At 59.4% G+C, this 19,761-nt stretch overlaps 6 protein-coding genes across 8 annotated transcripts; 2 read left to right on the top strand and 4 right to left on the bottom strand.

Moving 5' to 3' along the window:
* Positions 1 to 546: 546 nt before the first annotated feature.
* On the bottom strand, positions 547 to 4,345 carry ACE1 (copper-binding transcription factor). Of its 2 annotated transcripts, XM_047988645.1 has the most exons (5): positions 4,340 to 4,345; positions 3,598 to 4,276; positions 2,573 to 3,398; positions 2,289 to 2,509; positions 547 to 2,237 (listed from the first exon to the last, which is right to left on the bottom strand). In XM_047988645.1, the coding sequence occupies exons 3-5, from the start codon at positions 3,314 to 3,316 to the stop codon at positions 950 to 952; spliced, it is 2,253 nt and encodes a 750-aa protein (XP_047844643.1). In that variant the 5' UTR covers positions 3,317 to 3,398; positions 3,598 to 4,276; positions 4,340 to 4,345; the 3' UTR covers positions 547 to 949. The 2 variants fall into 2 exon arrangements, with proteins under 2 accessions (XP_047844643.1, XP_047844644.1); XM_047988646.1 differs by lacking the exon at positions 4,340 to 4,345 and having other exon boundaries at positions 2,573 to 3,620.
* Positions 4,346 to 8,118: 3,773 nt separating this feature from the next.
* Positions 8,119 to 11,377, bottom strand: JDV02_007180 (uncharacterized protein). The gene is made up of 2 exons (XM_047988648.1): positions 10,307 to 11,377; positions 8,119 to 10,232 (listed from the first exon to the last, which is right to left on the bottom strand). The coding sequence occupies exons 1-2, from the start codon at positions 11,307 to 11,309 to the stop codon at positions 9,817 to 9,819; spliced, it is 1,419 nt and encodes a 472-aa protein (XP_047844645.1). The 5' UTR covers positions 11,310 to 11,377; the 3' UTR covers positions 8,119 to 9,816.
* Positions 8,548 to 9,660, top strand: JDV02_007179 (uncharacterized protein; the record flags this gene model as incomplete). Its single annotated transcript, XM_047988647.1, has 1 exon — positions 8,548 to 9,660. One exon carries the CDS (start codon positions 8,548 to 8,550, stop codon positions 9,658 to 9,660), a length of 1,113 nt encoding a protein of 370 aa, XP_047844646.1.
* Positions 11,378 to 11,660: 283 nt separating the features above from the next.
* Positions 11,661 to 14,931, bottom strand: PMT4 (Dolichyl-phosphate-mannose--protein mannosyltransferase). Of its 2 annotated transcripts, XM_047988649.1 has the most exons (4): positions 14,688 to 14,931; positions 14,231 to 14,504; positions 12,505 to 14,140; positions 11,661 to 12,448 (listed from the first exon to the last, which is right to left on the bottom strand). In XM_047988649.1, exons 2-4 carry the CDS (start codon positions 14,486 to 14,488, stop codon positions 12,024 to 12,026), a joined length of 2,319 nt encoding a protein of 772 aa, XP_047844647.1. In that variant the 5' UTR covers positions 14,489 to 14,504; positions 14,688 to 14,931; the 3' UTR covers positions 11,661 to 12,023. The 2 variants fall into 2 exon arrangements, with proteins under 2 accessions (XP_047844647.1, XP_047844648.1); XM_047988650.1 differs by having other exon boundaries at positions 11,661 to 14,140.
* Positions 14,932 to 17,126: 2,195 nt separating this feature from the next.
* Positions 17,127 to 18,230, top strand: JDV02_007182 (uncharacterized protein). The gene is made up of 5 exons (XM_047988651.1): positions 17,127 to 17,341; positions 17,492 to 17,557; positions 17,632 to 17,645; positions 17,731 to 17,934; positions 18,013 to 18,230. Exons 2-5 carry the CDS (start codon positions 17,515 to 17,517, stop codon positions 18,127 to 18,129), a joined length of 378 nt encoding a protein of 125 aa, XP_047844649.1. The 5' UTR covers positions 17,127 to 17,341; positions 17,492 to 17,514; the 3' UTR covers positions 18,130 to 18,230.
* arc1 (ARP2/3 actin-organizing complex subunit Sop2) lies at positions 18,217 to 19,678 on the bottom strand. Its single transcript, XM_047988652.1, has 3 exons — positions 19,358 to 19,678; positions 18,445 to 19,272; positions 18,217 to 18,392 (listed from the first exon to the last, which is right to left on the bottom strand). The coding sequence occupies exons 1-3, from the start codon at positions 19,578 to 19,580 to the stop codon at positions 18,352 to 18,354; spliced, it is 1,092 nt and encodes a 363-aa protein (XP_047844650.1). The 5' UTR covers positions 19,581 to 19,678; the 3' UTR covers positions 18,217 to 18,351.
* Between the last annotated feature and the right edge of the window lie 83 nt (positions 19,679 to 19,761).

The following is a 19,761-nucleotide window of genomic DNA, read 5'->3' on the forward strand; positions in this document are numbered from 1 at the left end:
CTTCCATGTCCTTCATTGAAGTGATGATGCAGGGGGATCTAAATGTCTACCGCCATGGCTCGCTGTCTCTCTCACTTTACGCCGCGCACAGAGTATGGATGGCTACAGCGGGCTACACGTACAACCGCCCCGACTTATTTCAGCCGTGACTACGCCACGTCAATACCAGCGTCCTGGAAAGTTGAAAAGTTGATCCAAATGATATGGAAAAAGTCAAGTCAAGCCCGAGGGCGGAGACAATGCATCGCGACCTCAGGAACCGGGACCAGAACCGGAGGCGTAGGGTAGGCGGAGGGGTCGGGCTCCGTCGTGCTAGTGCACCAGAAAACAAGTGTTCTCTCTTCTAATAATCCGGCTCTGACAAGAATATCAGCGAGCCTCAATTTAGCCACGCGTGAGGAGAAATGCCACTCGTCGTGGTCTCTAGACTACGAGCTAGTGCATCGATTTGGTCGGTAGCATGTGTCACAGACAATGGTCGAAGTCGAGACCTCGGGACAAAGGACATGACACTTCCTGAGAAATCACACGTTGCATGACACGGTCCCGTAAATGATCGGTGGTCAATCTTCTATTGTCTAAGCGTGATGGACGGTGAAGATATTGCTGCCCAAATTCCATCCGAGGAAAGCCCAGAAAAATCGCGACGGGGACTGGAAGAGCCCGCATCAGTTTCCAATAATACCACCCATCATCCCATCATTCTGCAACTTCAGACCTCATAATAGTTCGTTACTAGCGAGATGTTCCGTGTATCTCTGAGGGAAGTAGGAAAGGATGAATAAACGCCCGGAACCAAGCACAAAATGTTGTAATACACGAGGAACTCTCCCTTGTTCTCTCTGCGTGGGATGAGTGTCCTCTTCATCGAAATCGTGAAATCTTCGTGACGTCAAGAACAAGATATGACGTCGCCACACGAGCAACGCACAAAGCGCTCGACATTTACCTAACCCGGGAAGGGCACGGTATCGAATGAGTACCAGTCAACCTGGTTCAGCATGTCCGGCTGGGACGTCTGAGAGAAGCCCAAGCCTGCACTAGGTACCTCGGCCGTGACTTCACCAAAGAGCGGCTGCTGGACATTGACCTGACCTTTGCCGTGCTGGCCAGAGAAAAGCGTGAAATCGGCGCAGCCGGTGGCAAAAGGGTCGTCGAATCCCTCATCAGACGCCTGCTGAGAGTCGGGGGTATAAAGCATGGCGTTCTGCTGCGCAGATGGAGAGAAGTGAGCCGGCATGGCCTGGGCCTGCGGGGCGGGCGCAGTCTGAGGAATATGCTGCGCGCGGTAGATGGGCAGATTCTGTGGTAGCAGCTTGGCGCCGAGAAGATTCTGGATCTCGAGCGGCAGCTGCATCTCGGATCCCTGTCCAAACTGGGCCTGCGCCGCATAGATGTCTTCCTCGTTGGGCATGATGAACGTGGATCCGTTCTGGTAGGGGGGGTACTGCTCGTACGAGGCAGCTGACGCGGGCGAGCGGAGGTCCATGGAAATGTCCATGGCTTCAGCGCTGTTCGTCTGCATGTCGAAGCCGTTGGAGTTGTTGAACCAGTCCTGATTGGACATGTTGGGGTAGTCGAGCGACGTCATGTCGGGCGGAGTTTGCATGCCATAAGAGGGAGTTGTGGAAGGGGTGGACGAGTTGTGGAGAGAGGGCGTGTGCTGCGCGTTGTCGCTGGCAGCGCCGCCGGGCATCTTCTTGCCGTTGGTCTTGGTGCGCTTGTAGGTCCAGCCGTGGGCCTTCTCCATGTGCTGCTTGCAGTTCGACTCGCGCTTCGACTTATAGGGGCACGGAGGGAACTTGCACTCGTACATGGCCGGTGCGTTGGAGTGTTTGTCGTTGACATGGCGATCCATCTCCTTCTCCGTGGGCCAGCCAAACTCGTGGTACTTGCACGTGGCGATGGGGCACTTCCAAGGACGCGAGTGCGTCTTCTCGTGCTTGGTGAGATCGCAAGGACGCTTGAACATCTTGCCGCAGCCCGGGTGTGGGCACATCTTGGGAGCCAGCTCCTCTGGAGTGGCGTTCTTCTTGCGGCGCGCCATGGAGCGCATGATTTCCTCCTGGTCCTCGAGCTGCTCGCTGTGGGATCGCTTGATCTTGACGGCGGATTCTTCCATATCGATCGTCTTCCCGGTAGCGAGAGAGATGACTGTTCCGTCCTTCTTGACGCGAACGAGCTCTGCGGGGCGGCCGTTGTCGGCAACTCCACCGTACAGCTTGATCTCGTCCGTTCTGGTTGGGGGGTTAGCAGGTTGGTCGAGCAGCACAAATCGCGGAACGTACTTGTCAACGTCGTCGTCCTCGAGGGATCCGGTCTTGTTCTTGGCGGCGTAGAGCTGCCTACCGTACTCCAGAATTTGGTCCTTGAGATCGATGAAGTATCCGTTAGTGTAAGGGCGGTCGCTGGGTCGAGTCTGCTCGCGGTCCGAGAAAAGCTCGACTGTCGCTTGGATGCAGCGGATAGACGTAAGGCAGAAGTCGAGGTAGAGAGAAGGCGCTTTGGTCTTTGCGAACAACATCCTATAAGTATCTCCCCTAACGCCACATTCCATTGATAGTCGACTTACTGGAGCCATGAAAATAAGAGTCTTCTCTAGGTCACGAAGGCAAATTATGTCCTTGGACCTGATGCGACGCGGTACGTCGAGCACGAGGGGTCTGAATTCTTTGAAAGTCGGCTCGCCGAGCAGAGGCGTGAGGATGTGCTCGTGAACTCTCCGATATGCTTTGGGGCTTAGGGGGCGCAGAGCGGCCTTGGCCGTGGTTGCGGCGGAGCCAGTGAGGGCCGGGCTGGCCTTGGTTTCCTTTGTCATGGTCGATGCCTTCTCATCACCCGAGGTGATGGAACTTCCGAGACCGCTGTCAGACCCATGAGGGTGGGTGCGACGGAGGGAGCGCGGGCGCAGCACCCGGCGCTCGGCATCAGGCTTGGAGGCCATGTACTGCTCGGGGCCGTCGAGGCCGAGAAGACCACGGGGGACAGGAGAGCTCGTGTCCCGCAGCGTCGCCTTGGAGGCGGCCTTGGGCAAGGAGGCAGAGATGTCTGCCCTGGCCAAGGTCTCGGTGATGTCGTCGATGGCTAGTGCCACGCGGCGGCGGTTGGCGTCGACGATGTCGTCGACGTTGGTTGGTGACCGAGGCAGCTGGGGCGGAGAGAATTTGTCGTCCGATGCCATGGGTGCGGGGGAGGGAGGAGAGTGGAAGGTGGCACCTTTGCGGAGGGCCATGCCAGTCTTAAGTGAAAGGGTGGCATCGCCCTCGCTTCCCGGACGAGTCACCGGGGCGCGGCGACGAGGATTCGCAAGCGACATGATGGCGGCTGCGGGAGCAAGTGGATGGGGGTGGGGGTAGATGGAGAGAAGACCGGCCACGGGTGTGTCCTGGAGAACTGCGCTGGAACGAGGAGACGTGTCAGCCCGATGTATGTTGTAGTGTGGTGTATGCCTGTGAGTCACAGGATAGGACTTTGATGTCAAGTCCTCAATCGAGATTGGCTTGACCGATCGAGTTGAGGATAGAGGCATAGGAACCAGCGGAACAAGGGCAATGGCACACCAACAACAGAGCGGGGCAAGACGGGAGTGTTCCTTACCGGATCGAGCTGTCCGGGACGGCCGGTTGATCTCGAGCGAGAAGCCGTAGACGGCCAAAGCTGAGGGGGCCGTGGCAACAGGTGCGAAGACTTGTTGGCGAGATGCACGACGCAGGCCGCGGCAACAGTTTTGAAAGCGCAAGACGGCCGAGAGACCACGGATTGATTGAGGGTGGAGAGGGGTTTGTAGAGTTCGGCGAAGAGGCCGGCAGGGGGGAGGCGTAAACCGGATTTATGTGAAAGAGGCGAAGCAACGATGCGCGGAACCCGGCAACGACGGAACGTAGACGTGACGACGTACGCTGCGTGGCGACGAAGAGGCTGCCAAACGAAACGAGCAGGCTATGAAAAACGAGAGGTACTGGAGAGCCCGCAGACGAAACCCAAACGTCTTTCTCGAATGGCGCGATGAAAGGATGGCGGCCGGCGAGAGCGTCAAGTCGGCGAAAGGAGGACTGGTGATGGGATGGAAGAGGATGGAGGTCAAACAAGGCGAGGCATTCGGTGATATGGATGGGGACGGATGGGCGGTGGTGCTTAGAAACCGCTCCGTTGAGCCAGCCGGTGGGCGTCCTCAGCCCAGCGGAGGCTGCTGCCTGGAGGCCACCCCGAAGGGGACTAGCGCCGTCGTCTCGTTGTGCTTGCCGGGGGAGGGGGGGGGGGGCGTGAACGACGATCCCTGCTGGCGGGGGTATATCGCGTTAGCCGACCTGCGGCAGAGGTACGACTGGGGCTAACTGGCCATCCGGGTTTGGCGCCGCAGGTGGTTCGGACAGAGAGTCCAGGAGCGCAGTCGTGTGCCTCTGTGGAACCGAGCCAGAGGGCCCGTTGGCAGAGCAGAGCCTCAACATGCTCTGATCCCTCGCATGTGCCGTGGCATCCTCGCGTCGGGGCCCCACCGTACCGCCCAAAGTCTCGCCCCTAACGCGGGAGACTCAGCGAACGGATTGGCGCCCCAGAGGTGCCACCGTTGGTCACAGTCGAGAGCGGTCGTCGCCATCTTTTCCCCTACAGGCGTCGTCGTCTGCCCTTGACTCGTCGACCGTGTGCCTGTGTGTCTGCGACGTTCGCACCCCTCGACGACGACGACGACGACGAGGACAACGGCCACAGAAATCAACGATGGTGACACGAGAGGACCATGATAGTGCGACGGCGACGACGGGGTACGATGACCACCACGACTCGACGCCATCGTCCAGGCACAAACATTCTCGCACCCCATCGCGGCGGTGGGCTTGCGTAACGAGCCGCCATCATCAGCGAGACCAGACGGAGACCGGCTGCCGGATGACGTGCCCGCTGCATCGATCCCTCCGTCCTCCGTCTTCCACCCTCACAGTGCTGCGGCGGCCGCTGTAAGCCTGCCGCAATGCCTCGCGCGTCTGTCTGCGCCCTGGTGCGGCGGATGGAGGGTTAGTCCAAGACCAGTCTGGACTGGTTGGTCCGAACCCCGGCCACTGCTACCACCACCACCACCACCACCACCAGTCCACCACCATCACCATCGTCGCCCATGCCATCGTCGCCCATGGCCCATGGCCTGCCCATTGGCAATTGCTCAATGCCCACCCACCACACACCACCACCTTCACGCCACCAGCCCTCTCCAGAGGCCCCCCTCCCCCATTCCTCACTTCACCGGCAGTCACACAAACACACACACGCCCCATCTGTTGGTTCTGAAATAGCTCGACAATGCGGCGCTCGCTCAGGACCCCGTGCGGCCGACGGCGCTGTGTTTCGCTGTGGCTTTGAAGACAAAGACGGGCCAGGTCAGGTCCAGAGAGGGCCCGTCCGGCTCGGCTCCAGCTTTTCCCCCCATCTTCAGGTGTCCGTATGAGGGGGGTGCTCGTCGTTGTCGACGAATCCCGGGTCCCTCACCAAACCCCATTACTATACGAGCACGGGTTGCATAGTATGGTGGCAGGGCGTGTGTATCATCACGGGCATGTTTGTTGTACGTACTGTACGAAATATGAAGTCGTGTGAAATATGTACGTACTTTGATCGATGGGCGAGGGAGCCTTCTGATGCGCCTGGGCAAGCCCAGCCCAGCCCAGCCCAGCAGCTGCGCATTGCCTCGCCTGCGGTGACCAGGGCCCTGCCAGGGGCAGCAGCGAGTCCATTTCTGCAAGCCATGCATTGTCGCCCACAACAGCCGCGACGGCCACGATGAGCCAGTCAGCGCCGGAAACCCCTCCCCCAAGCCTCAGGGGCGTCGACGATGCGTGGGCTGCGGTATCGTACTAGTTACGTGCTCGTGAGGTGGCAGCATGTTATAATGTGTGTGTGACCGCGGGCCCTGCATGACGCCAGCGCCAGCTGTCCGTATGGATGTGTAGCACCTTCACGATGCTCAGGCAGGACCATTCGCTCCTCATCAGCAGCCAGGACTCCTACTCCAAGGACCTCCGTCGTCCACCGGCTCGCTGCGGGTTCTCGTGGGTGCTTTCCGTAGGGCTGGCTGGCTGGCGGGCAGGACCGCGCCAGACTGGCTGATCTGAATCCGAGACGAGACAATTGACTCACCACGCACACACACACACACACACACACACACATCAACCCACACCCGGCGGCAGACGTGCTGGACACCACCCATCGCGTCGCCGCCGCAGGGCCCGCTCCTGGTCCCCTGCTTTGAAGCCGTCCCGGGGATTTCCCCTTTGGTTGGCCAGCGTGTTCTTGACGATGAGAGGAAAATGGGAACGATGGGCCTGCGGCGACTGATGAGTTACAGTAGGATGCACGTGCAGAAAAAGAAGCACCAGTGCTCTCGACACGCCGTAAGTACAGTACTCTAGGACTCGAGAGCGAGCCATTTGCTTCCGTGCAGCACACACACACACACATGACATGGACGAAAACCGCCCCTACCCCCCCTTCTTCAGGCGTTGAGCTGTCAACTGGAAAACAGGACTCGCGGGACACGTGTTCTTGACGCCCGCCCGCCCGCTACAGGGCCTCTTGTGCGGACGGGAACGTGCAAGACGACGACGACGACGACTACTGGCAACCACTACCGCCAGCGAACCCACCAATGGCGCGCCAAAGAATCGGGCAGCCTGTCGCCGGAAAGCCAGCCGGCTGGCCGCCGTTCGTCTTCGGGGTGCCGGGGGAGTCCCCAATCCCGTCCCGCCATCTTCCGCATCTGTCCTTGGCTTGCCGGGCAAGGGTCGTCATTGTCCACGACGGCCGCGCGTGTTGTCCTTTGAGGGAGGAAGGAGGGAATGGAGAGTCGGATAATTAGAAAGAGAAAAAAAGGACGCCTGTCCCAAGGCACCCGTTTTCCTTGCCCCCCCTGGCCTCCTTGGCAAAGGGGGGGGGGGTTGGTGAGTGAGGGTGGGCGAGTGCGGGTGAGGTCGCCCGCGGCCCACTCATCAATTGGCGAATTGAGCTGCCTGGCACAGACCAACAGCTCTCCAACGGGCGATGATGATTGATGATGATTATCGTGATACGAGCACCTCCGTGCCTCGACTCGACTCCTAACCAGATCCGCTACAAGTCCTCAGGCTCCAGGATTAATTAATGAACCATGACGAAGCGGGCCCGCCAACACGCGAAAATGGGGCGTCGTCTATCGTCGTCGTCGGCGGCAGTAGTAATCTGCCACCAGGCCAGCAGGCTGCAACAATATGTAGTACGTACTACTTTTATGCAGCAGCAGCAGCAGCGGGACGCCCCCTGTTCGCCGCTCCACAGCATCGTCGAGATGGGGAAAAGGCGCAAGTACGTATCGTGAGCGTGTGTGTCAGTCAGTCAGTCAATCAGTCACACGGGCCGCGTCGTCTGAGACTTTTGTTTTATACGAAGCATGTACAGCGGTGTACATACGTACGTGCGTGCGAACAATAGAGGTGCGCCACTTTCTTCAACGTGCGCCCCCCCAAAAGAACGGGGACTGCCCCCCTTTCCTCTGTTGAGGAGCGCCTGAGGCTGGTAGGCAGGTAGGTAGGTAAGGCGGGTTAGTAGGTAAGGTAGGCAGGTCAAGGTAGGCAGGTTAAGAGATTACTTGGTACTATAGTGCTAGGAAAGGTAGGTAGGTAGGTAGGTAGGTAGGTAGGTATATGCGTGCTGCGACGGAGCGTTTCTACCTGTGTGTGTTGTCTCCGTGAGCCAACGCGCATGTATGTTAAGCCTGCGTCGATCGGCCGCTACTATCCACAGCGTTGACCTGCCCAAGGTATGCTCAGGAAACCGACTTTTATTTTTCGCAGTTGATGCGGTGCGTGGTGGTGGTGATGATAATGGTTCTGGTGGTCGCAGCATACAGCATACAGTATAGGCGACACACTTCCACTCCTCCCCGTACCTAGACGCAACCACACGATGCCGCATGCACTCCAAGACAAACTTTACTACCTATCCAACCTACGCCACGGATACGGAATTGCGCGTGACCGCAGCAACAACACCAAAGGGATACTACACACGTCCGCACGCATTCATTCATTCCACGTTTGTGAGGTCGGTCTCCGGACCCCCCGGCATTGTTCCCTTTTTCGTTTACAACATGTCCTGTTCAGGCTGCGTGCGTGCCCTTACTTGGTTGGCCTTGCCCCTTTTGGGCACCGTTCAGCTTGCAAGTCTCTACAGGGCGAATCAAAGAAGGTTATGTCTATGTAATTTTTCTCTCTCTCTTTCTCTGGCTCTACGTTCGCCATCTGTTCGACCGCCTACCCGTCCTATCCCGCGTATGCAACAAGCACCGCATCGCATGAATCGGTAATCCTCCAAGACGCGGTGGCCGGCCCAAAGCGCTGCGCTGAAAGCCCCGAGTCTGCTCCCGATCCTGTTCAAGCCCATGCTGTAAGCGACAACATCGCGAAGTGTCCCGTAGCCTCTCGTCTATATAGATAGCTGTAGTTCTTCGTAACGGGCTCCTGCTCTGTATCAGGGACTGCCCACCACGCTTGTCTGTGTCACACCCACGAGAGCATAGCAATGAGTGCGTACTTTCTCACTGGACTTGTTATATCCTCGGGTTTTCGATTCGACCACGCCGTCGAGATGCCGTTAATCGACGTCATGGCTTGGGCCAAGGACCGGGGTCGTGACCCGGCACAGCAGAAGCAGCAGCCTCAGCCTCAACGCCCTTCTTCTTCTTCCGAGCGTCCGGAAAACCCTCGTGATGGTCCTTCGCGGCTTGACGGCCTGCTCTCCCCGTCTCGCAAGAAAAACAAGCCCCCGCAACGCGTCTCCGATGCTGATACGAGAGCAGGGTCTAGCACCAACGCGAAAGCTCGCAAGGACAATGCCCGAGTTGCCGCTGCCTCGTCCTCTTCCACCCCGAAACTCAGGCTAGGTGACGGCAACAACGACCCTTTCCACCCCGTGCCGCCCATACCTGCCGTTCCCAGCTGCCCTCCCTACCCGCACTGGACCCCCCCTGGCCAGTGTCGCCTGCGCTTCATCCGCCACGCGTTCAGCCTCCCCGCCAACGCGCCCTTTGAAGCCGTGGAAGGCTTCCTCGCGCGCAATCCCTCTGTCCTGCGTCACCTGGCGGCCCAAACCGTCGCGCACCCGGACTGGACTTTCAAGGACGACGGCGGCCGCGGCGGTGGAAACACCCATAACAGGGGCGGGAGCAGGGGAGGAGGCGGCAGTGGAAAGAGAGCAGGAGGCGCAAACGAAAGTAGAGGAGGACCACCACGAACATCAAGGTGTGAAGGAGAGGTGCAAGTCCGCGATGCGGATGCCCTGCATCGCAACGCAGTGCTCTACCAAGCCATCGCCGAAGTACGCTGGGGGAGCGACGCGGTGCGCGACGTGCTGGCGTGGCTGGAGCACCGGGGCGAAGTCGGGGGGGAGGGCAGCGCCGAGGACGAGTACCTGATGTGCGAAGGGCTGCGGAAGCGACGCCGCGAGAAGCGGCACGTGGTGCGGTGCGGAAGTGTGCTCGACCACGATGACGGCTATGTCCTGTTCAACGAGAGCGATCGTCGGGAGCTGGCCCAGGTTATGCGGCGGCTGAGACCGGAAAGCCTGCCCAGGAAAAGCGCGCATCCGGAGGACATGGCTGGCGAGGATGATGGTGATGTTGATATGATGGGCTAGTGGAAAACTGGGCATGAGTCCGTACATTGGTTAGATAGAGGGGAACGATCGCTTTTCCCGACCCGCCTGTCAAGGGCTCTAGTTGCCGGGCGTCTTTCCGTCCAGTTCAAGACAAGGTCGTCCTCTGGGTAACAAACGGCGTTGCGTGCAATCCCTCTATACGTGAGCCCACCCGTTGTCGACTAGGACCTGCATCTCGTTGATGAGACAAAAATCGCCAGGCTCCCTGTTGCTGTGTTTCTCCGCCTCCCAGGCGCGGAGCCTGCGCGCCCTGACGAGGCCCTCGAATGTAACGGTCGTCCAGCGCTTGATTCTGTTCCTCCACATGCCCTTGAAGATGTCCCACGTCGAGACCCAGGCGGCGCCGACCGGATGTGTCGCCTCGTACGCGGCGAGGTTGTAGCCGACGCGCACGCGCGGGTTGAGGTAGACGCCCAGGGTGCGCGACAGCGGGTTGTCGGCGTGGATGAGGCAGCACTCGGAGCCCTCGAGGTGGTGCAGGGCGAGCGAGTCGGGGATGCCCCGGAAGCGCAGGCGTGTCGACGAGACGAATGGGTCCGCTGGCATGACGACTAAGCCCGTAAGGATTATTATCAGCTACTCCTCGCATATGGCATGAACAATTCCGGGAAGCAGGGTCACCTACCAATGCCGTTCCAGCAGCTTGTAACAGGCACGGCGTCCATGTTGTTCACTAGGGCGCTGCGAGACACCCTCGCCCCAAAGTACGGCCACGTCTGCATGACGTGCGGTCTGCCCTCAATGTCCCTCAACGCAAAGGTGTCGTAGTAGAGCGGCGGCTTGGAGAAGTCGAGGCTGCAGGCCGCCCCGTACTCGCCGCCGTTGGTGTCCATGAGCTCCAGCACGTCCTCGGTCGAGAAGACGACGTCGTTAAGGAAGAGCACCTTGTCGAAGTCGACGCCCTTTTCGTGCAGGTCCAGCAGGTCCTTGATTGTCCGATTGCGCAGCCGCGCCAGGTACGGTATCCTCCGCAGTTCCTTGCGGCCCCGCGGCGTGTCGATCCAGCCCTCTCCCTTTTCGGCGTCGTCTCGCGCCAGCTCATCGTGATGCGTCACATCCGACGTGTCAATGCGGTGCGGGACGCCTCTGCTTTCCAGCTCGTCCGCCAGCTGGTGCAGCACCTCCTTGCTGTCGTCCCAGCTGCCGCTCTCGAAGATGCTGACGAAGACGTTTTTGGGACCAAACGTCTCCGTCAGACGTATCACGGCATTGTTCCAGTGCTCCCGCAGGATCTGGCCGTTGTTGAAGTGCATGCTCGCAATGTACACGCGCTCGTGCGGGCGCGATGGCCCGCCCGCCGTGGCGCCTCTCCGGCCATGGACGCGGCGGTCGTTTGCGACGAGGTGGTGGTGGATGCGCAAGACGTCGAAAATGTTGAAGAGGACAAAGACAAGGAGAACAAGCCGCACGTATCGCCAGCGGACGATGCGACGGAGGTAGAGCCTATTGGCGTCGGAGAAGAGCATCGTTGTTGGATCGGATTGTGGTGTTTGCCTGCCGGAGGATGGCGGTGCGGCGGCTCGTGTCGTGCGCACAATGGGACAGACAGTCAGTCTCGATGGGGAAAAAAACCGACGCTGTGCTTGCTTAGTCTCGCCAATGATGCACAGACCCCACGAGACAAGCATGCATGGCGCCGGTCGAGCAATGCAAGCGGCCCAAGTCGTGCGTGCTGAGCGGGCGTCGTCGAGTCGTGGAGAAGCAACACTGGAGCTTGCGTGAGCTGGCCGAAGAAAGGCAAGGCACCTCACCTTTCCCCAAAGTGGATACGAGCCAGGGGTTAGTAGTCTCCAAGTAACTATCTCAGGTACCCCATGCATATTCCCGTTGTCAATAATAGTGGAGCCGAACTGGGCTTGTCGAAGGGAACGTGCCTGGGACATCCAGCAATAAGTACCTTTGAGGTTAACCTCCTACAAATTATCACAGCGAGCCTCGCACGCATGTTGTACTTTCGCTATCAGGCACTCCATGTCAAGAGCGACATCGTGCACGTTGGGTACCCAGGGACCAGATAATATAATGACAGATGAATTTCCGCAGCAAGAGACTGACGCATGCACACCTCCTCATACACGGATCTCGTGGCCGCCCTCATACACCTTCTCAAACATCATGGCATTCTTCTCCACCTGGCCTTTCCTAAGCAAAACGCCTCCGTGACACCCAACCTCGCCCGTCTTTCATTGGCTCTGCTTGTATGTCATTGCCGCACCTGACCAACACATTATTGTACACTTTTGTCACGCCGTCACCGAGGACATCTTCCTGTTTTTGCCCCTCATCAGCAATGCCATCTTGAGCAACGGGCATTGCCAATCACGACGGCACCATTGCACCCCTTATTTCGCAAAGTGAAGGTCGAATCCAAGCCACTTGCGGCGTTGAATCTGCTCCACCGACAGGCCGGGGTAGCCATACGTCAGAGGCAGGAAGAAGTACCAGCCTGCCACGGCGACGATCATGATGACCAGGCAGGCGATCCACGCGCCCATCATACTCTGGCCCGCGAATCTCTCTCGCGCGGTAATGTGCCTCTTGGGTCGGGCCGCGGATCCCTTCTTGCCGCCCGCGGGCGGCGCCTCGTCAACGGGCTCGGCGTTGAAGACAAACTCGACAAGACCGCCCGCCACTAGGCAAGACGCCAGGTGAGAGGGTAGGTAGTGATGGAGGAAGAGCTGACGGCCCATGAGGAAGAATGGGAAGTAGTGCGTTGCCCAGGCTAGCCAGAAGAAACCCGTCGAGTTGTAGAGGCGAGAGCGGGTGCCTGCATCCCTGTCAGTCCCGTCCAAACTTGTTTGACATGGCCCATTGTCCACTTACGGTGATCCAAGGCGTCGATGCCACGCTTGAGAGAAATCTGATCGGCGATGATGATGCCAGCGAAGACGGCCAAAAGACTGCTCGCCAACCACCAGCCCACAGGGTTTCCGATAAAGTAGATTTGCTGTCGCGTGTCGTTCTGGGTCCAGAAGCTTACGCCGCGGAGCAGGAATGGCCACTGGTACGGGTGGCTGGCATACGGGTGGTCGCTCGTCAATTTGTTATTGTGGTAGAACATGGCTCTCTGGAGTTCGAACCACTTGAGCAGGAACGGCAGTGACTTGACCTTGCGCTCCTCCTTGTGGTGCCGCGCATCATCGGCGGGCATCGTGGGAATATCCTCGACAAACCACACGTTGGAGCTAGGGGCGATGTTCTTGTTGCCGTTGATCTCCTGCTGCGCGTGGCCCCAAGCAGGCAGTGGCTTGGTGTGCGTCCACATGGCCACCTTGCTCGGGTTGTGGATAAGCTTGAAGTGGCCAGAGATGGACTTGAACTCCTGGTTGGTCTTGCCGTTCTCAATGCGAATCTCAAATATTGTGTCGTTGGCACGGCTGTCGTAGGCCTCCTCGACGCTGACGCAGGTGAACTCTTGGTTCGTTGGGTAGTAAGGGGATGCGACATCATGAGAGAGCAGGATCTTGTCGGTGACGATATGTCGGAGACGGACCAAGTCACGATTCCTGACATCGCGACCCCTCTGCTTGTCATCGTCCAAGGGCAGGACCTGCCAGTAGTTGTTGGTGTCATTGTGGGGGTAGCCAGTCACCTGCTGGCCCTGGCTCGAGACGCGGCCATCATCATAACGCAGGGGGTACGTGTCCTCGTGGCTGTGGAGGTACGTCTTGGTCTCCTTGTGCCTGATGGTAATGGCGTCGTAGTACTGGACCGTCATGGAGTTTGCCAACATGACGTTGTCACTCAAGGTCTCCTGGAACTCGGGAGACATGAAGTCGTCGCCCGGGCCGGAGCGCGAGAGGATGGCGAAGTGGACCTGGAACCAGAAGAGGTAAAACATGAAGGGCAGGACGATGAGACCAATGGCTCTGGCGGCAAAGTGCTTGCCAAACTCGGGCAGAGAAATGACGCCGGCAGGGCGCTTGATATCGAGCAGCTCCCAGAGATCGATGATGACGGCCGAGCCAATGGTGACAAAGGCAAAGAGGCCGACATACTTGGTGGAGATGTCGCACGAGAGCGCAAAGCCCGTCAGGACGAGCCACTTCCACCACTTGCGGCTAAAGGGCTGATGGCGCAGCTTGTAGAACTTGATGTAGAAAAGCAAGCTGCATGCCATGGCGAGCACCAGCGTCGCGTCGAGCAGGATCAGGCGAGTCTGCCCGATATGGGCATTGTCGAGTAGGATCAAGCCGGCGGCGACGATGCACGCGGGGACGCTGTAGCCCGACTCCCACATGATCAGATACGTGACGGACACGGTAAGGGCTCCGAGAATGGCAGGAAGAGCTCGGAAGGCCACGTAAGGAATCTTGTTGTCGATGTACGAGTCGCCGATGTTGTCGAAGTGGAAGTGGCCATCGTAGCCGACGAGCCAGCCCATGAAGGCGAAGAGAAGCTTCGCAAAGGGAGGGTGAACGTCGAAGAAGTACGTCCGTTCGATGTAGTAGGAGGCAAACTACGCAAGAGGCCATATTAGCATGTGGGCTGGCGGCCGCGTGGTGGCGGTGGTTCGATGCCCGTGTGCGCGCCGTCGCGGCATACATACCTTGCCAAAGTGAACCTCGTCGAAGACGACTTCATTGGGGTGGCTGATGCCCCAGAACCGGGTGACAAAGGCCAAGATGGTGATGAGGCCCAGGGCGACCTTGTGCTCGCGCTCGCCGTCGGCGACGTTCTTCTGCATGGCGAACTTGGCGAGCTTGTCGAGCTCGTACTCAGGGGCAACGCCGGGCGACTCGCTGCCTTTCTTGGCCGCCGGAGTGCGCTGGCGCACGCTGCCCTGCGGCGTCTGGCTGCGCGCCATGATTGTGCAGGACGGTCTGTCTGGCGTTAGATGGCGGAATGGATGCGGGTTGCACACGGACAGGGGAAAGGGAAGACGAAGAGGCCAGCTCACGACGTCGTTCGCGTTTTGCTGGCGGCGCCGGCCCGCAGCAGCAGCAGCGCCGTCTGCTCTGGCTACTGGGTACAGTGGTGTAGGCAGGCGGGTGGGGGGCACTTACCGCGGCTCCAGGGGCAAGCGGGAGGTACGGAGTACGGGCTAGCTGAACTTGCAGGTTTGCCCAGACACCCTGTACCTGACCTAAGGTAGCTTAGTACTTTGTAGTGCGGCGCCTGGGGCGGAGCCTATGGGGGTGGTCGAGAAGGGAACACAAGGAATGGATAAGAAGGGAGTATTAAGACAGACAAGAGCCGCGGAAGGGAGGCGAACGAGGGTGTAAAAGAATGCGAGTGCAGAAAAAAAACCGACGGCCGTGGCGCTGCGCAAGGGTTGGCCTGTGAAGTACGTACGTTGACATTGTTCCGTGTTCCGTGTCCTTGCCGCGTTGCCAATGGATGTCAATAGGGTAGTCCAGCCCTGGCAGGCTGGGCGCCCAGCGGGTGCGTAATCCCGTATCAGCCCCTGCACGGCCATTTGCTGCAGGGGCAGAGGCAGACGCTGCGGAGACGGGCGGCCTGGCGGGCGGATTGATACATAGATAGCATGGATGGACCTCCAGGGCTTCTTGCATGACGACCGGAATCCCGTTCACTTCAACATGTCAGCGCCGAAATAACCTGCAGCTGATGAGGGGAACCTCGCGAATGCTTCCGCCCAACCATGTACCGCCGGCGACCGACACGCCTACTTCGCACTCTATTCACGCCGGTATTGAGGTGGCGCTGACTGTGCACCAGGGGTCCCACCGAGGTGTCGGCTCCTCGCGCAGAGCCTCCATCCATTCTGGACACCTGGCCAGACACCATCTCCGGAATGCGCTCCGGCACGCGCTCACACGCACGGCCTGGGCAATTCAATTGTTGCCCCGGCCGGGCGGGTCGTGCTTGCGGCACAGAGCCCAAGCCCGTTGGTCGCTAGGCTCCGACCGCGAGACGGCGCAGCAAACTTTGGCCCAATTCCCGCTCCCTCGACGGCCGGGCAAGTGGTGTGCGGTCGATATCGCCATGCACACGCGAAAGCGCTTACACTGACCAGGATGCCGGAACGATGGCTTCGCTGCAGAATCGCTTCCACTGCTGGTCGTGAAGCCACAGTGGCGGCCGCTGGTGATTGCCCTGCATGCGCTGGCGAGCCGGGAGGCCAGCGACTGCCGTCTTCATGTACGAAGTACGAAGAAGCATGGAGTGGCCATCGCCACAACCGCCACGGCTTGGTGTGTCAATGGCGGCAATAAGGCCCGCCAGCCCAATTGGGACGCTCCCTGTACACTCATTCGCAGGACCTCGTCAAGGGGGCAAGCAGGGACATGGAGCAGCCAGAGCAAACGCTTGGAGCTTTGAGGCACGTAGGCATATATCATCTGATAGTTCGTCCCCGTGTGAAGCATTAGTACAGGTTTTGTCTTGCACTTTCGCTATGCAGCAGCCAGAAAAAGCGCTCAGAGGCTCACGGCAGGTATGAATCATCTGGCAGTTTGTCCCATGTGAAGCATTGATAGGGGTTTGTCTTACACGGTTTGCCGTGCAGGAAATGTAGTAAGATCTAGCAAAAGGCAAACCGCGGAGCTCAATGCCAAGAGGATGACGGCGCTTCATTGCAATTGTCAAAGAGACGGACGCCTTCTTCACCACGAGCAGGCGGGGAGGCAATGTTGGTAGACAGCAGTCCAGCAACGCCGCACAGACCCCATTAGTAACATAAAGCTGATGGCGGGCAGCGCCGATTCCTCGACGAGTGCGCCGTACCGTTCCCCATCTCCTCTGTGCGGTCAGTCCACGTCAGGACGGCTGGTCGAACTGAGACGCGCATCATCGCCAGCGTGCTCCGGGGCGCTCCGAGTCGGCCGGGCCGGGCCACCGTCCAGCTCTCTCCCCTCCCCGTTCCGCCTTCGGGAAGGGCCACCGTATTCCCAGGATGTCCCGGCGCAACACTCACTGGATGGGTATCTACTAATATACGTGCGTGCATCGACTAAGTACTACTAATCCACCACGTACGTCTACTACGTATTCCCAATTCACCACGTAAACCCGAATAACGACGCTGCAAGAGTCGTTGATGCACCACCTCGTTGCACCTCACGCAAAGGCCCATGACAAAGCTCTGCGTTTGCGAAGTGCAATTTGGTGCGTCCGGTACTACCTACCTCTTACTTTATTGTACTGCTGTACTTCCATCTACTAACTTACTACTAATTTACTACGTACATTGTACGTAACGAGTCGACGCCTCTCCGCGAGTGGCGGCTTTCATGGGCTTCTACGCTGCTGTGCACGTCTGGCTGGGCCGTCAGAACCCGCCCGCTTTTGGCGCAGTGCCGCCGCTCCCCGCCGCGGGGGTTCCATCCATTGGCGAGTCGCGGGGCCGCCTGACGCACCTGCCGAGCGGTGGATCAAAGGGCAGTGGGCAGAACGCCGGCCCTCGGAGGGCAGATAGGATTAGGATGGAGGGGAAGCTCAACGCGACGGGAACCTCAGGGACCCGCAGGTACTTGCCTTTACTTCGCTAGGTGCCTGAAAATCGAAGTACCTTGAGCTACCCGTACATGATAAACCCACGACGCCCATATCTACCCGCGGCGCCTCCCGACCTCGAAACCCTCGCTCCTCTCAAGACACATCTCGCTGTAGGCACGCACCTCCATCTACCCTGAGCTCGCTCGTCTTCCCATTGCCTCTCCCGAAAGCTCACGCTCTCTCGTCCCCCAACACACAGGTATGTCGTCGCCGGCAATGGCAGCTCGCTTCCTCGCGCGCGGCAGCGGCAGCAGCAGCGCCGCCGCCCTCGCCTCGTCCCCAGCATGGGCCCGGGCACTGCTGCCGCCCCCGCGCGCGCCTCGAGTCCGGGCGTTCACATCGATTCCAGTTCTCTTGCGAACCAAATCCAACATGGCGGAACAGACCAACATCTTCACCAAGGACGCCCCGGCCCGTGAGTCTGCCCATCCCCCTCGTCATTGTCCTCTGGACAAGACCTTGAAGCTGATCTCGCTGTCTCTTTGGTAGCTGTTGGTCCTTACGTGAGTGCTCAATCTACCTGCGGCTTGTCCCCTGACAGACGGGTCCCCCCCGCCCCCTCTCTGACGTTGAATTCTCGCCTCGCAGTCCCAGGCCACCAAGACCCCCACGGCCATCTACTGCTCCGGCCAGATCCCCCTCAAGCCCGACGGCAGCAGGGTCGAGGGCTCCATCGCCGACAAGACGCGCCAGTGCTGCGAGAACCTCGACGCCGTCCTCAAGGAGGCCGGCTCCTCCATCCCCAAGGTCGTCAAGGTCAACATCTTCATCTCCGACATGGGCCACTTTGCCGTAAGCTCCCGACACCCTACCCCCCTTGCGCATACATCGCAACACTCTCTCCGCCACATGTACTGACCGCAATGGCAGGAGATGAACTCTGTCTACGAGCAGTTCTTCACTCACAAGCCTGCCCGCAGCTGCGTCGCCGTCAAGACCCTCCCCAAGAACGTCGACGTCGAGATTGAGGCTGTCGCCCTGCCCTAGGTCTGAACGCCGCGGACACCGCTAGGCAGATGCAGGGGATGAAGAGTTGAAACATAATTTAGATGCAGACAACGTAAATTGATGAGTCGAGCTCTTATGACGTGGCCGTGCCCCGCTATGATCTCGTCGTGAAGTTCGGCCCATGGCCAAGTATGGTTTGATGTGTATGACTAGAGCATAATCCATTGATTGTTGTCCTATCTACAGCATGTATATGTCTATTTAGGCATTCCAGATTACCACTCGGCCATCAACGCCGCTTGCTGTGCAAACGTTAGCACGTCACTCTGGAAAACACTGTGGGCCGCAACTTACAGCTGAACTGGGTGACCCGGCCGCCGGACGACTCAAAGGGTCGAATAGTCGTAACCGTGTTCTGGTGGATAGTCTTGAGCTGCGTGTCGTCCTTGATTTTGCCCTTCAGGTCCATTTGCCTGAACATGTTGAGGGCCGACTCCTCCCGCTCCTGGCCCGCGCCATGGCTGCTCTTGGCCTGGACAGGCCCAACGAGCTGCCAGCCGCCCTCACCACCCTGGAAGCGGAAAGCCTCGCAGTCGTAGCCGGCCGCAATGATCTCATCCTCGCTCTTCCAGAGCAAGCTCTTAAAGGGCAGAAGCTGGGTCGAGATGGTGAGGATGGCCTTGGGCGGCTGCTCCGGCGCGCTGGGGTAGACGACGGTGACGCTGCTGTCGTGGGCGGCAAAGGCAAGGCTGTTGCCGCTCGGCGAGAAAGCGACCGAGTGCACCCAGCCGGCTGAGTTGTTGAGGAATTCGCCGCAGACGGTGTTGAAGGGCAGGCGCTCACCCCAGGGGGTCGGCTCGGGCTTGGTGTCGACGCCCTTGATGAAGCTCGAGAAGACGCGGGCGTGGGCGTCGGTGGAGCCGGCGGCGAGGAGGACCGAGTTGGGGTGCCAGGCGACGCTCGTTATGGTGCTGCGGATGGGCTTCTTGAGGTGCTTGGATACCCACCAGTCGTTTTCCTCCTCGAAATAGCAGATGGCGATGACGCGGTCGCCGGAGCCGACGGCAAACTTGGTCTCCGAGGGGGACCAACGGACGAACGTTGCGGCACGGCTGATTCGGAGGAGCACGAGCGTCGGCTTGTAGCCGGTGGGCGAGGGTTCCCAGACCAGCGCGTTACGGTCTGGCCGGTGTCGTTAGCGACTGCGAGCAGATGGGAGGGCTTGGCTGGGGAGAAGGGAATAAGAGAACAAGCTGCTGCGCGTTACCTTGGGAGCACGTCACGATTCGGCCACTTCTGGGCGCAATGTCGACGCTCGTGACCGTCTTGTCATGGCCCTTGAGCTCGTCCTTGAGCTTGAAGGCGTTGCCAACGCGGCCGTAGAGCTCGACGGCGGTGTCACGGGCCACGGCGAGGACGCTGTGGTCTACCGAGAAGGAGTGGTCGGCGATGGGGTTGTGGAACAGGTGGTGGACCTCGGGAGCTGCCATCTTGACGGGAGATGTCGAATTCGGAGGGAGGCGATAGGAGGAGCTCTCTACTATCGCGCGGGTTACAATTGGCGAGAGGTGGTGGTGATGACGGAGAGGTTGTGCCTGGGCGGGGCTGTCGCGGACGACGACGACAGCCTTGATTGAGGCTGGGGGTGCTGACGGCGGGGTTCACAGCGCC

Source organism: Purpureocillium takamizusanense, chromosome 6, assembly GCF_022605165.1.
Source record: "Purpureocillium takamizusanense chromosome 6, complete sequence".
Lineage (NCBI taxonomy): Eukaryota > Fungi > Ascomycota > Sordariomycetes > Hypocreales > Ophiocordycipitaceae > Purpureocillium > Purpureocillium takamizusanense.

Coding starts and splice junctions, on each gene's coding strand:
- ACE1 (XM_047988646.1), bottom strand. CDS start 3,529: ATGCCTCTATCCTCAACTCGATCGGTCAAGCCAATCTCGATTGAGGAC. Junction 2,510..2,572: donor CTCTTATTTTCATGGCTCCA/GTAAGTCGACTA, acceptor TTGTTCGCAAAG/ACCAAAGCGCCTTCTCTCTA. Junction 2,238..2,288: donor GAGGACGACGACGTTGACAA/GTACGTTCCGCG, acceptor CCCCCCAACCAG/AACGGACGAGATCAAGCTGT.
- JDV02_007180 (XM_047988648.1), bottom strand. CDS start 11,309: ATGCTTGTCTCGTGGGGTCTGTGCATCATTGGCGAGACTAAGCAAGCA. Junction 10,233..10,306: donor AAGCTGCTGGAACGGCATTG/GTAGGTGACCCT, acceptor TTACGGGCTTAG/TCGTCATGCCAGCGGACCCA.
- PMT4 (XM_047988649.1), bottom strand. CDS start 14,488: ATGGCGCGCAGCCAGACGCCGCAGGGCAGCGTGCGCCAGCGCACTCCG. Junction 14,141..14,230: donor ACGAGGTTCACTTTGGCAAG/GTATGTATGCCG, acceptor CCTCTTGCGTAG/TTTGCCTCCTACTACATCGA. Junction 12,449..12,504: donor CATCGACGCCTTGGATCACC/GTAAGTGGACAA, acceptor ACAGGGATGCAG/GCACCCGCTCTCGCCTCTAC.
- JDV02_007182 (XM_047988651.1), top strand. CDS start 17,515: ATGGCGGAACAGACCAACATCTTCACCAAGGACGCCCCGGCCC. Junction 17,935..18,012: donor CCGACATGGGCCACTTTGCC/GTAAGCTCCCGA, acceptor CCGCAATGGCAG/GAGATGAACTCTGTCTACGA.
- arc1 (XM_047988652.1), bottom strand. CDS start 19,580: ATGGCAGCTCCCGAGGTCCACCACCTGTTCCACAACCCCATCGCCGAC. Junction 19,273..19,357: donor AATCGTGACGTGCTCCCAAG/GTAACGCGCAGC, acceptor GACACCGGCCAG/ACCGTAACGCGCTGGTCTGG. Junction 18,393..18,444: donor CCGGGTCACCCAGTTCAGCT/GTAAGTTGCGGC, acceptor ACGTTTGCACAG/CAAGCGGCGTTGATGGCCGA.